The sequence below is a fragment of the Bombina bombina genome, unplaced genomic scaffold (genome assembly GCF_027579735.1).
Source record: "Bombina bombina isolate aBomBom1 unplaced genomic scaffold, aBomBom1.pri scaffold_871, whole genome shotgun sequence".
In the NCBI taxonomy this organism is placed as follows: domain Eukaryota; kingdom Metazoa; phylum Chordata; class Amphibia; order Anura; family Bombinatoridae; genus Bombina; species Bombina bombina.
In genome coordinates this window covers 61,251-75,877 of record NW_026513054.1, presented here as the reverse complement: position 1 = coordinate 75,877, position 14,627 = coordinate 61,251, and the positions used below count along the sequence as shown (strand labels likewise).

Sequence of the window (14,627 nt, the reverse complement as noted above, 5' to 3'; positions counted from 1 at the left end):
TTGACTTGAGGTTTTCTTTTTTTGGAAATTGTTATATCCTTTTTTGGGTTTTAGGGGAATCCTAGTTTATTCCCCCATTTCTTTCCCTTCTGGGGAGTTTGTGTTTGCTGATCCCCTTCTCTGGTAAGGGGTGTGTTGTTGAGGACCGCTTCTGAGCACTGGTGTCTCCTGGAGGCGTGCTGGCTCAGCTGTGTTCTTTATGCGGTCTCTAGCCAAGGCTTGTGGACTATCTGTGGGTCAGTGTCCTTGGGGGCCTTTTTTTCCTTTCCAAATTTTCTCAGCTTCGGACGAAGCAGGTTTTTTGTGGGGTAAGGTTTTTTTTCAGGCCTGGTGCCCTCAGAATGGGCCGCCTTTTGTACCCTCCCGTTTGTGCATTCAGTGTCCTCTATAGCTTGCGTATTGTTTTCCCAAAAGTATTATTAAAAAGTCTGTTATTTCTTCTGGCACCTTTTCACCCTGGTGTTTCTTCTACTGTTCCTTCTTCCTTGGCAGAATAACTGGGGGGATGAGGAAGTGGGAGGAGTATTTAAGCCTTTGGCTGCAATTTTTGGCAGTGTCTAAAATGTATGTGTACTTTTATTCCTGATTTGTAGTCAAACTTGAAAGTGTTGTAAAAGGTAATACAACACTCTCATACAACACACACCCTACACACACAAGTTGTGACCCAGTCAACATGGTTTTGCAACCCAGTAATGGTTCCCGACCCGTGCTTTGAAGATCCCTACACTAAATCACTTTAATGTCCCTTTAACGATAATCCAGCATTAATTGCAGGACCAATGCGCAAGTCTTCTCTTCATAGGATTCACATAACTCATAGATCCAACATTGTTAGAATTCAATACATTTTAACTGACTTTTTTACTATATTAGTAAGTTTAATATTTTAGTACAAATTTGAGCTTTTATGAAGGAATTTTGTTTGTTTGTTGTTGTTATACCCCTCTGCTTTGTCCAGTTAAAAATAGCTGTAAATGAGCTCTTGAACAAACATTTAAAAGTATATAATGTTTTAGAGTTTGGTATCCTGCAGGGCATTGCAGCCTCTCTGAAAACTGTGGTCCACCACTCTGAGTTCAATTACAGGACAGCAGACACTATAGTAATATGTTAAATGGTCAGTAAACACCTTCAGATGTTTATATAAAATGTTTAGTTATGTATAAAATGTTTAGTTATGCATAAAACACATTTCCATTATTTATTTTGCCCCCATTTTATGTAATTTAGCTCTGAAAATTAAGCCGTTTCTAATTCTCTGACCCTGCGTTTCTAATTATCTGACCATACATATGTCCCTAATTGGCTTTATCAGATAACCACTATAAAACAATGGATTTTATAATAACTTTAAGATAGTGTCTTACTAAAGCCCAGATTGGCACCTCCAAATAAGGCAAATGGTGGATGATGTTTGGCTATTGAAAATAATTTCTTTAAAAGAAATGTACATTTGTTTGTTTTAAAAACATTACTACTTGGCTGATATGATCTATAGCTACACAACAGAAATGTCTTCTAGTTACAGGATGTTTACTGTCCCTTTTAAAGTGGAATATACTATACTGCTGATAGAAAACCTACATGTTGCTTTGTTGGAGGATTATTTTGATTGGCTCAATTGTGTATGTTTTGCTGTCAGGTGTCAGTTAGCGATCAGGACGACAGCTCCAGTTCTGATCTGATAGGAGAGTTCGAATGCACCACTGCCAAACTACTGGAAGCTCAGGAGCAAGCGGTGAGCCTTATATCCTCTCCTCACTGAGTTCCTTTCTCCTTCTAGGTTCACTGTAGCGATTATGATAGCGATGGGTCACATGACTTAATAGGGGTATTTGAAACTAACTTGTCTCAGCTGCAGAAGGCAGAAGGAGGTTCTCCGGTGAGCTTCATTATTTCTATTTGTTTTTTTCTTAATCAGAACACTTTTAAAATCAAGTAACATTATCTCTTTAATTCAATTTGTAGCAAAAATAAAATCACTGCACCTTTTTTGTTCTCTAATGTTATGGCTTTTAATGTTACTACATGAAAGCTAAAAATATTTATTTTTAAATGCATGAGCACTTCTGCACAGTGGGCTTATGGGTTAGTGTGATCATAAAGCTTTTCCGTTGGCATGAGCCAATCTGTTGTGAGACCTGCTATTAAGCTATGTGAATGCTAATCAGTTTTCTGGGGTTCAGGTGGAGTTTGAATGTATTCACCCCCAGAAGAAGCAAAAGAAGAAAAGTTACAAGAACTCTGGGATTGTGCGCGTCAAGTCTTGCAAAGTAAGAGTCATTATTGCGAAACAAAGTTGACATCTCTTGGTTTCAAAATGTTTGTACAATTAAAGGGACATAAAACCCTACATGTTTCTTTCATAACTCAGAGTATACAATTTTAAACAGCTTTCTAATATACTTCTATTGAATGTTCTTGATTTTTTGTTATCCTTTGTTGAAAAGCAGGACGGTAAGTTCAGGAGTGTGCATGTCTTCAGCACTATATGGCAGCAGTTTTGCAACAATGTTATACATTAGCAAGAGCAGTAGATGGCAGCACTATTTCCTGTCATGTAGTGCTGCAGACATGTGCACACTACTTTTTTAAATATCTCTTCATCAAAAAATTACAAGAGAACAAAGCAAATTTTATTATAGAAGTAAATTTGATTTTTTTTTTTTATTTTTTTTAATTGAATTCTCTATCTAAAAAAGAAAAGAAAAAAATGGGTTTCATGTCCCTTTTTAATGTGTGTTTAAAAATAAAAGCCTAAAATTTACAAGGATTATTAATGGTGTTAATCTCAATGTAGATTGATGTGGAATATTCCTTCTTGGACTATGTCATGGGAGGATGCCAGATTAACTTCACGGTAAGTTTTATTTCATATTATTATTGCTTTTTTATAATGCTACAACAGTTTACGCAGCCCTATACAAAGGTGCATTGCAATCATAACGGTACAATACAATAAGACCTACAATGCGATACCAAGTACATTACTACATTTACACTGACAAACATAATCAAAAGGAGAGCACAATGAGTTGTACAGGCACTTTTTTTATACAAAGTGAGCAACAGTAAAAGTGTCAGGCTTACAGTTTAAAGGAGGAATAAAAAATTTAAGACACAGCAAGAGGGTAAAGAACTACATTGCTTCGACAATATTTTTGTTTTGAGGATATGTAATAGCTTGAGGAGCAGTAGAATGCAAAGCAGTTACGCAATAAGTCATGGTGCATGTTATCTTGCTGTCAGGTGTCACTTGCACCTGATTTCAGTTAAAGGGGGAGGATATTTATGTATGTATATGTGTGTGTATATATGTGTGTGTGTATATATATATATATATATATATATATATATATATATATATATATATATATATACTGTATATGTAGGCTGACCATATTGCCGCTTTAAAAAGGGACACATATGAAAAATACATATGTCAGGGCTGTTTAAAGAAATGGTTTTGTATAAGAACCCTCACATATGTATTTTTCATGTGTGTTCCTTCTTAAAGCGGCAATATGGTCAGCCTATGTATATGTAAATATTAGGGTGGAGAGGAGGGTTGGGAGGAAAGTGCTTGCGGATATTTGCAGTGAAGTTTGCCTGTCTGAGTTTCTGTTGTCAGATGAAAAGTGAAACTTGTGAAGTTCGGGGTGTTGAGGAGAGGGGGGAATGACTAGGCAGAGGGTATCAGATAATTCAGGGTGGGCATCTTGTTTGTGCCATTTAACAAACACTTTTTCTTACTCTTTTACCAATGTGGAAAACATGGTCACACTTTTCTTTCATACAGGAGTCAGTAATGTTAACTGCTTGTAGAGATTTGCATATGGATCTTGCCTTTCAATCTCCGTTTAACTTTCTATATAAACATTGTTATTTCTGCTAACATATTAAAGGAACAGTAAACCTACTTAGTAATTAATGTTACATTATCCTGCAATATGTAGATAACAGAATTATGTAAAATGAGGATAAAAAAGAAATTAAATTTAATTTAAGCCCACTAAAGTTTATTTGCTTTACCTGCATCTCCATCTTTGGCACTGCATTTTTTTAAAAAACGCGTCACAGCTCTGTCTAATCACAGAGTGCCCGTTCATGCTATTTAACTAAATGTAGCACGCTCCCGCACTGGGTAAACCTGTCGGCTGCTTTATCCAGCTCGGGAGCTCGCTAGAGTTAGTTGAATAGTTTGTATATTATGTATTAAGTTAACAAACTGCATTAAAAATAAACAGAAGTGTTTTAAAGGGATAATGAAGCTGAATGTTTTCTTTCATGATTCAGACAGAGCATGCAATTTTAAGCAACTTTATAATATACTCCTATTATCCATTTTTCTTTGTTCACTTTGTATCTTTATTTGAAAAAGTGAGAATGTTGGCTTAAGAGCCAGCCCATCTTTGGTTCAGCACCTGGGTAGTGCTTGCTGATTGGTGGCTAAATGTAGAAATAATTTGGGTTCAGTATCCCTTTAACTGTCATTCTGTTAGCACAATTTGCATTATTTGAATACTAAGTACATAACTCCTCTAGACTAATCATGCACTCACTGTGAGAAATCTTCCTTTGTTCTAAATAGGGTGAGCCAGAATGAATGCAAATTAAATCATACTTCTCATTTCTTTCATGTAATTAGCAAGAGTCCATGAGCTAGTGACGTATGGGATATATATTCCTACCAGGAGGGGCAAAGTTTCCCAAACCTCAAAATGCCTATAAATACACCCCTCACCACACCCACAATTCAGTTCTGTTTTACAAACTTTGCCTCCTATGGAGGTGGTGAAGTAAGTTTGTGCTAGATTCTACGTTGATATGCGCTCCGCAGCAAGTTGGAGCCCGGTTTTCCTCTCAGCGTGCAGTGAATGTCAGAGGGATGTGAGGAGAGTATTGCCTATTTCTTTCATGTAATTAGCAAGAGTCCATGAGCTAGTGACGTATGGGATATACATTCCTACCAGGAGGGGCAAAGTTTCCCAAACCTCAAAATGCCTATAAATACACCCCTCACCACACCCACAATTCAGTTTTACAAACTTTGCCTCCGATGGAGGTGGTGAAGTAAGTTTGTGCTAGATTCTACGTTGATATGCGCTCCGCAGCAAGTTGGAGCCCGGTTTTCCTCTCAGCGTGCAGTGAATGTCAGAGGGATGTGAGGAGAGTATTGCCTATTTGAATGCAGTGATCTCCTTCTAAGGGGTCTATTTCATAGGTTCTCTGTTATCGGTCGTAGAGATTCATCTCTTACCTCCCTTTTCAGATCGACGATATACTCTTATATATACCATTACCTCTGCTGATTCTCGTTTCAGTACTGGTTTGGCTATCTGCTATATGTAGATGAGTGTCCTGGGGTAAGTAAGTCTTATTTTCTGTGACACTCCAAGCTATGGTTGGGCACTTTGTTTATAAAGTTCTAAATATATGTATTCAAACATTTATTTGCCTTGACTCAGAATGTTCAACTTTCCTTATTTTCAGACAGTCAGTTTCATATTTGGGATAATGCATTTTGATTTGACCATTTTTTCTTACCTTAAAATTTGACTTTTTCCCTGTGGGCTGTTAGGCTCGCGGGGGCTGAAAATGCTTCATTTTATTGCGTCATTCTTGGCGCGGACTTTTTTGGCGCAAAAATTCTATTTCCGTTTCCGGCGTCATACGTGTCGCCGAAAGTTGCGTCATTCTTTGACGTTATTTCGCGCCAAAGATGTCGGCGTTCCGGATGTGGCGTCATTTTTGGCGCCAAAAAGCATTTAGGCGCCAAATAATGTGGGCGTCTTATTTGGCGCGAAAAAATATGGGCGTCACTTTTGTCTCCACATTATTTAAGTCTCATTTTTTATTGCTTCTGGTTGCTAGAAGCTTGTTCTTTGGCATTCTTTCCCATTCCTGAAACTGTCATTTAAGGAATTTGATCAATTTTGCTTTATATGTTGTTTTTTCTCTTACATATTGCAAGATGTCTCATGTTGCATCTGAGCCAGAAGATACTACAGGAAAATCGCTGTGCTGAATCTACCAAAGCTAAGTGTATCTGCTGTAAACTTTTGGTAGCTATTTCTCCAGCTGTTGTTTGTATTGATTGTCATGACAAACTTGTTAAAGCAGATAATATTTCCTTTAGTAAAGTACCATTGCCTGTTGCAGTTCCCTCAACATCTAAGGTGCAGAATGTTCCTGATAATATAAGAGATTTTGTTTCTGAATCCATAAAGAAGGCTATGTCTGTTATTTCTCCTTCTAGTAAACATAAAAAATCTTTTAAAACTTCTCTCCCTACAGATGAATTTTTAAATGAACATCATCATTCTGATGACTCCTCTGGTTCAGAGGATTCTGTCTCTGAGGTTGATGCTGATAAATCTTCATATTTATTTAAAATGGAATTTATTCGTTCTTTACTTAAAGAAGTTCTAATTGCTTTAGAAATAGAGGATTCTGGTCCTCTTGATACTAATTCTAAACGTTTAGATAAGGTATTTAAAGCTCCTGTGGTTATTCCAGAAGTTTTTCCTGTTCCTAATGCTATTTCTGCAGTAATTTCCAAAGAATGGGATAATTTGGGTAATTCATTTACTCCTTCTAAACGTTTTAAGCAATTATATCCTGTGCCGTCTGACAGATTAGAATTTTGGGACAAGATCCCTAAAGTTGATGGGGCTATTTCTACCCTTGCTAATAATTTTATCTGTGATGCCATTTTTGATATTATCAGAGTTGATGTCAGGTTTATGTCTCTAGCTATTTTAGCTAGAAGAGCTTTATGGCTTAAAACTTGGAATGCTGATATGGCTTCCAAATCAACTTTACTTTCCATTTCTTTCCAGGGTAACAAATTATTTGGTTCTCAGTTGGATTCCATTATTTCAACTGTTACTGGTGGGAAAGGAACTTTTTTACCACAGGATAAAAAATCTAAAGGTAAAAACAGGGCTAATAATCGTTTTCGTTCCTTTCGTTTCAACAAAGAACAAAAGCCTGATCCTTCATCCTCAGGAGCAGTTTCAGTTTGGAGACCATCTCCAGTCTGGAATAAATCCAAGCCAGCTAGAAAGGCAAAGCCTGCTTCTAAGTCCACATGAAGGTGCGGCCCTCATTCCAGCTCAGCTGGTAGGGGGCAGGTTACGTTTTTTCAAGGAAATTTGGATCAATTCTGTTCACAATCTTTGGATTCAGAGCATTGTTTCAGAAGGGTACAGAATTGGTTTCAAGTTGAGACCTCCTGCAAAGAGATTTTTTCTTTCCCGTGTCCCAGTAAATCCAGTAAAAGCTCAAGCATTTCTGAAATGTGTTTCAGATCTAGAGTTGACTGGAGTAATTATGCCAGTTCCAGTTCCGGAACAGGGGATGGGGTTTTATTCAAATCTCTTCATTGTACCAAAGAAGGAGAATTCTTTCAGACCAGTTCTGGATCTAAAAATATTGAATCGTTATGTAAGGATACCAACGTTCAAGATGGTAACTGTAAGGACTATCTTACCTTTTGTTCAGCAAGGGAATTATATGTCCACGATAGATTTACAGGATGCATATCTGCATATTCCGATTCATCCAGATCATTATCAGTTCCTGAGATTCTCGTTTCTGGACAAGCATTACCAATTTGTGGCTCTGCCGTTTGGCCTAGCTACAGCTCCAAGAATTTTTACAAAGGTTCTCGGTGCCCTGCTGTCTGTAATCAGAGAACAGGGTATTGTGGTATTTCCTTATTTGGACGATATCTTGGTACTTGCTCAGTCTTTACATTTAGCAGAATCTCATACGAATCGACTTGTGTTGTTTCTTCAAGATCATGGTTGGAGGATCAATTTACCAAAAAGTTCTTTGATTCCTCAGACAAGGGTAACCTTTCTGGGTTTCCAGATGGATTCAGTGTCCATGACTCTGTCTTTAACAGACAAGAGACGTCTAAAGTTGATTACAGCTTGTCGAAACCTTCAGTCACAATCATTCCCTTCGGTAGCCTTATGCATGGAAATTCTAGGTCTTATGACTGCTGCATCGGACGCGATCCCCTTTGCTCGTTTTCACATGCGACCTCTTCAGCTCTGTATGCTGAAGCAATGGTGCAAGGATTACACGAAGATATCTCAATTAATATCTTTAAAATCGATTGTTCGACACTCTCTAACATGGTGGACAGATCACCATCGTTTAATTCAGGGGGCTTCTTTTGTGCTTCCGACCTGGACTGTAATTTCAACAGATGCAAGTCTCACAGGTTGGGGAGCTGTGTGGGGATCTCTGACGGCACAAGGAGTTTGGGAATCTCAGGAGGTGAGATTACCGATCAATATTTTGGAACTCCGTGCAATTTTCAGAGCTCTTCAGTTTTGGCCTCTTCTGAAGAGAGAATCGTTCATTTGTTTTCAGACAGACAATGTCACAACTGTGGCATACATCAATCATCAAGGAGGGACTCACAGTCCTCTGGCTATGAAAGAAGTATCTCGAATTTTGGTTTGGGCGGAATCCAGCTCCTGTCTAATCTCTGCGGTTCATATCCCAGGTGTAGACAATTGGGAAGCGGATTATCTCAGTCGCCAAACGTTGCATCCGGGTGAATGGTCTCTTCACCCAGAGGTATTTCTTCAGATTGTTCAAATGTGGGAACTTCCAGAAATAGATCTGATGGCGTCCCATCTAAACAAGAAACTTCCCAGGTATCTGTCCAGATCCCGGGATCCTCAGGCGGAGGCAGTGGATGCATTATCACTTCCTTGGAAGTATCATCCTGCCTATATCTTTCCGCCTCTAGTTCTTCTTCCAAGAGTAATCTCCAAGATTCTGAAGGAATGCTCGTTTGTTCTGCTGGTAGCTCCGGCATGGCCTCACAGGTTTTGGTATGCGGATCTTGTCCGGATGGCCTCTTGCCAACCGTGGACTCTTCCGTTAAGACCAGACCTTCTGTCACAAGGCCCTTTTTTCCATCAGGATCTGAAATCCTTAAATTTAAAGGTATGGAGATTGAACGCTTGATTCTTGGTCAAAGAGGTTTCTCTGACTCCGTGATTAATACTATGTTACAGGCTCGTAAATCTGTATCTCGAGAGATATATTATAGAGTCTGGAAGACTTATATTTCTTGGTGTCTTTCTCATCATTTTTCTTGGCATTCTTTTAGAATTCCGAGAATTTTACAGTTTCTTCAGGATGGTTTAGATAAGGGTTTGTCCGCAAGTTATTTGAAAGGACAAATCTCTGCTCTTTCTGTTCTTTTTCACAGAAAGATTGCTATTCTTCCTGATATTCATTGTTTTGTACAAGCTTTGGTTCGTATAAAACCTGTCATTAAGTCAATTTCTCCTTCTTGGAGTTTGAATTTGGTTCTGGGAGCTCTTCAAGCTCCTCCGTTTGAACCTATGCATTCATTGGACATTAAATTACTTTCTTGGAAAGTTTTGTTCCTTTTGGCCATCTCTTCTGCTAGAAGAGTTTCTGAATTATCTGCTCTTTCTTGTGAGTCTCCTTTTCTGATTTTTCATCAGGATAAGGCGGTGTTGCGAACTTCTTTTGAATTTTTACCTAAAGTTGTGAATTCCAACAACATTAGTAGAGAAATTGTGGTTCCTTCATTATGTCCTAATCCTAAGAATTCTAAGGAGAAATCGTTGCATTCTTTGGATGTTGTTAGAGCTTTGAAATATTATGTTGAAGCTACGAAATCTTTCCGTAAGACTTCTAGTCTATTTGTTATCTTTTCCGGTTCTAGGAAAGGCCAGAAAGCTTCTGCCATTTCTTTGGCATCTTGGTTGAAATCTTTAATTCATCTTGCCTATGTTGAGTCGGGTAAAATTCCGCCTCAGAGAATTACAGCTCATTCTACTAGGTCAGTATCTACTTCCTGGGCGTTTAGGAATGAAGCTTCGGTTGACCAGATCTGCAAAGCAGCAACTTGGTCCTCTTTGCATACTTTTACTAAATTCTACCATTTTGATGTATTTTCTTCTTCTGAAGCAGTTTTTGGTAGAAAAGTACTTCAGGCAGCGGTTTCAGTTTGAATCTTCTGCTTATGTTTTTCGTTAAAATTTATTTTGGGTGTGGATTATTTTCAGCAGGAATTGGCTGTCTTTATTTTATCCCTCCCTCTCTAGTGACTCTTGTGTGGAAAGATCCACATCTTGGGTAGTCATTATCCCATACGTCACTAGCTCATGGACTCTTGCTAATTACATGAAAGAAAACATAATTTATGTAAGAACTTACCTGATAAATTCATTTCTTTCATATTAGCAAGAGTCCATGAGGCCCGCCCTTTTTTTGTGGTGGTTATGATTTTGTATAAAGCACAATTATTCCAATTCCTTATTTTATATGCTTTCGCACTTTTTTATCACCCCACTTCTTGGCTATTCGTTAAACTGAATTGTGGGTGTGGTGAGGGGTGTATTTATAGGCATTTTGAGGTTTGGGAAACTTTGCCCCTCCTGGTAGGAATGTATATCCCATACGTCACTAGCTCATGGACTCTTGCTAATATGAAAGAAATGAATTTATCAGGTAAGTTCTTACATAAATTATGTTTTGAATGCAGTGATCTCCTTCTACGGGGTCTATTTCATAGGTTCTCTGTTATCGGTCGTAGAGATTCATCTCTTACCTCCCTTTTCAGATCGACGATATACTCTTATTTATATACCATTACCTCTGCTGATTTTTGTTTCAGTACTGGTTTGGCTTTCTACAAACATGTAGATGAGTGTCCTGGGGTAAGTAAATCTTATTTCTCCAACATAGGTGTGTCCGGTCCACGGCGTCATCCTTACTTGTGGGATATTCTCTTACCCAACAGGAAATGGCAAAGAGCCCAGCAAAGCTGGTCACATTCCCCAGTCATTCTCTTTGCCGTTGCACAGGCAACATCTCCACGGAGATGGCTTAGAGTTTTTTGCTGCTTGAGGTATGACACATTTCTAACAAGACTTGGTAATGCTGGAAGCTGTCATTTTCCCTATGGGATCCGGTAAGCCATTTTCTTAGTTTTAAATATAAGAATAAAGGGCTTCACAAGGGCTTTAAAGACTGGTAGACATTTTTCTGGGCTAAAACGATTACTTTATAAGCATATTTAATGGTTTATAACTTTGAAGAGTTATTTTAATCTTGGGAATTCTGTTAAAAAAACGGCAGGCACTGTATTGGACACCTTTTTCACTGGGGGCCTTTTCTAGTCATAGGCAGAGCCTCATTTTCGCGCCACTAATGCGCAGTTGTTTTTGAGAAGCAAGGCATGCAGATGCATGTGTGAGGAGCTCAGATCCACTGAAAAAGCTTATTGAAGGCGTCATTTGGTATCGTATTCCCCTCTGGGCTTGGTTGGGTCTCAGCAAAGCAGATACCAGGGACTGTATAGGGGTTAAATGTAAAAACGGCTCCGGTTCCGTTATTTTAAGAGTTAAAGCTTTCAAATTTGGTGTGCAATACTTTTAAGGCTTTAAGACACTGTGGTGAAATTTTGGTGAATTTTGAACAATTCCTTCATACTTTTTCACATATTCAGTAATAAAGTGTGTTCAGTTTAAAATTTAAAGTGACAGTAACGGTTTTATTTTAAAACGTTTTTTGTGCTTTGTTATCAAGTTTATGCCTATTAACATGTCTGAACCATCAGATAGACGATGTTCTGTATGTTCGGAAGCCAAGGTTCCTCTCCATTTAAATATATGTGATGAATGTGACAAACGAAGTAGGGACAATGATGCCACTGATAATAATGTTGCCCAAAATGATTCCTTAAGTGAGGGGAGTAAGCATGGTACTGCATCATCTCCTTCTATGTCTACACCAGTCTTGCCCACTAAGGAGGTCCCTAGTTCATCTAGTGCGCCAATCCTCCTTACTATGCAACAATTAACGGCTGTAATGGATAATTCTATTAAAAACATTTTAGCCAAAATGCCCACTTATCAGCGAAAGCGCGACTGCTCTGTTTTAGATACTGAAGAGCATGAGGACGCTGATGATAATGGTTCTGACATGCCCTTACACCAGTCTGAAGGGGCCAGGGAGGTTTTGTCTGAGGGAGAAATTTCAGATTCAGGAAAAATTTCTCAACAAGCTGAACCTGACGTTATTACATTCAAATTTAAATTGGAACATCTCCGCACTCTGCTTAAGGAGGTGTTATCTACTCTGGATGATTGTGACAATTTGGTCATTCCAGAGAAATTATGTAAGATGGACAAGTTCCTAGAGGTCCCGGTGCCCCCCGAAGCTTTTCCTATACCCAAGTGGGTGGCGGACATTGTAAATAAAGAATGGGAAAGGCCCGGCATACCTTTTGTCCCTCCCCCTATATTTAAGAAATTATTTCCTATGGTCGACCCCAGGAAGGACTTATGGCAGACAGTCCCCAAGGTCGAGGGGGCGGTTTCTACTCTAAACAAACGCACTACTATCCCTATAGAAGATAGTTGTGCTTTCAAAGATCCTATGGATAAAAAATTAGAGGGTTTGCTTAAAAAGATGTTTGTTCAGCAAGGTTACCTTCTACAACCAATTTCATGCATTGTTCCTGTCACTACAGCAGCGTGTTTCTGGTTCGAAGAACTAGAAAAGTCGCTCAATAAAGAATCTTCTTATGAGGAGGTTATGGACAGAGTTCAAGCACTTAAGTTGGCTAACTCTTTTACCTTAGACGCCACTTTGCAATTAACTAGATTAGCGGCGAAAAATTCAGGTTTCTCCAACATAGGTGTGTCCGGTCCACGGCGTCATCCTTACTTGTGGGATATTCTCTTCCCCAACAGGAAATGGCAAAGAGCCCAGCAAAGCTGGTCACATGATCCCTCCTAGGCTCCGCCTACCCCAGTCATTCTCTTTGCCGTTGTACAGGCAATGGACATAGTTCCTTTTGCGCGCATTCATCTAAGACCATTACAACTGTGCATGCTCAGTCAGTGGAATGGGGACTATACAGACTTGTCTCCAAAGATACAAGTAAATCAGAGGACCAGAGACTCACTCCGTTGGTGGCTGTCCCTGGACAACCTGTCACAAGGGATGACATTCCGCAGACCAGAGTGGGTCATTGTCACGACCGACGCCAGTCTGATGGGCTGGGGCGCGGTCTGGGGATCCCTGAAAGCTCAGGGTCTTTGGTCTCGGGAAGAATCTCTTCTACCGATAAATATTCTGGAACTGAGAGCGATATTCAATGCTCTCAAGGCTTGGCCTCAGCTAGCGAGGACCAAGTTCATACGGTTTCAATCAGACAACATGACGACTGTTGCGTACATCAACCATCAGGGGGGAACAAGGAGTTCCCTAGCGATGGAAGAAGTGACCAAAATCATTCTATGGGCGGAGTCTCACTCCTGCCACCTGTCTGCTATCCACATCCCAGGAGTGGAAAATTGGGAAGCGGATTTTCTGAGTCGTCAGACATTGCATCCGGGGGAGTGGGAACTCCATCCGGAAATCTTTGCCCAAGTCACTCAGCTGTGGGGCATTCCAGACATGGATCTCATGGCCTCTCGTCAGAACTTCAAAGTTCCTTGCTACGGGTCCAGATCCAGGGATCCCAAGGCGGCTCTAGTGGATGCACTAGTAGCACCTTGGACCTTCAAACTAGCTGATGTGTTCCCGCCGTTTCCTCTCATCCCCAGGCTGGTAGCCAGGATCAATCAGGAGAGGGCGTCGGTGATCTTGATAGCTCCTGCGTGGCCACGCAGGACTTGGTATGCAGATCTGGTGAATATGTCATCGGCTCCACCTTGGAAGCTACCTTTGAGACGAGACCTTCTTGTTCAGGGTCCGTTCGAACATCCGAATCTGGTTTCACTCCAGCTGACTGCTTGGAGATTGAACGCTTGATTTTATCGAAGCGAGGATTCTCAGATTCTGTTATCGATACTCTTGTTCAGGCCAGAAAGCCTGTAACTCGAAAGATTTACCACAAGATTTGGAAAAAATATATCTGTTGGTGTGAATCTAAAGGATTCCCTTGGGACAAGGTTAAGATTCCTAGGATTCTATCCTTCCTTCAAGAAGGATTGGAAAAAGGATTATCTACAAGTTCCCTGAAGGGACAGATTTCCGCCTTGTCGGTGTTACTTCACAAAAAGCTGGCAGCTGTGCCAGATGTTCAAGCCTTTGTTCAGGCTCTGGTTAGAATCAAGCCTGTTTACAAACCTTTGACTCCTCCTTGGAGTCTCAATTTAGTTCTTTCAGTTCTTCAGGGGGTTCCGTTTGAACCCTTGCATTCCGTTGATATTAAATTATTATCTTGGAAAGTTTTGTTTTTGGTTGCAATTTCTTCTGCTAGAAGAGTTTCAGAATTATCTGCTCTGCAGTGTTCTCCTCCTTATCTGGTGTTCCATGCAGATAAGGTGGTTTTGCGTACTAAACCTGGTTTTCTTCCGAAAGTTGTTTCTAACAAAAACATTAACCAGGAGATTATCGTACCTTCTCTGTGTCCGAAACCAGTTTCAAAGAAGGAACGTTTGTTGCACAATTTGGATGTTGTTCGCGCTCTAAAATTCTATTTAGATGCTACAAAGGATTTTAGACAAACATCTTCCTTGTTTGTTGTTTATTCCGGTAAAAGGAGAGGTCAAAAAGCAACTTCTACCTCTCTCTCTTTTTGGATTAAAAGCATCATCAGATTG

General features: G+C 39.7%; 2 protein-coding genes across 3 annotated transcripts in view; one reads left to right on the top strand and one right to left on the bottom strand.

The window, feature by feature from the left end:
* Nucleotides 1-3,281, top strand: part of LOC128644685 (copine-1) — a gene marked incomplete at its 5' end in the record, with an annotated part of 29,910 nt that extends 26,629 nt beyond the window's left edge. Inside the window, 3 exon segments of one of the 2 annotated variants that reach the window (XM_053697196.1) lie at nucleotides 1,787-1,885; nucleotides 2,190-2,276; nucleotides 2,804-3,281. In XM_053697196.1, coding sequence (XP_053553171.1) covers nucleotides 1,787-1,885; nucleotides 2,190-2,276; nucleotides 2,804-2,965 — 348 coding nt within the window. 2 annotated transcript variants of the gene reach the window in all.
* Nucleotides 1-14,627, bottom strand: part of LOC128644684 (copine-1) — a gene marked incomplete at its 3' end in the record, with an annotated part of 137,667 nt that overhangs the window by 67,131 nt on the left and 55,909 nt on the right. The gene's annotated exons all lie outside the window — the stretch shown is intronic.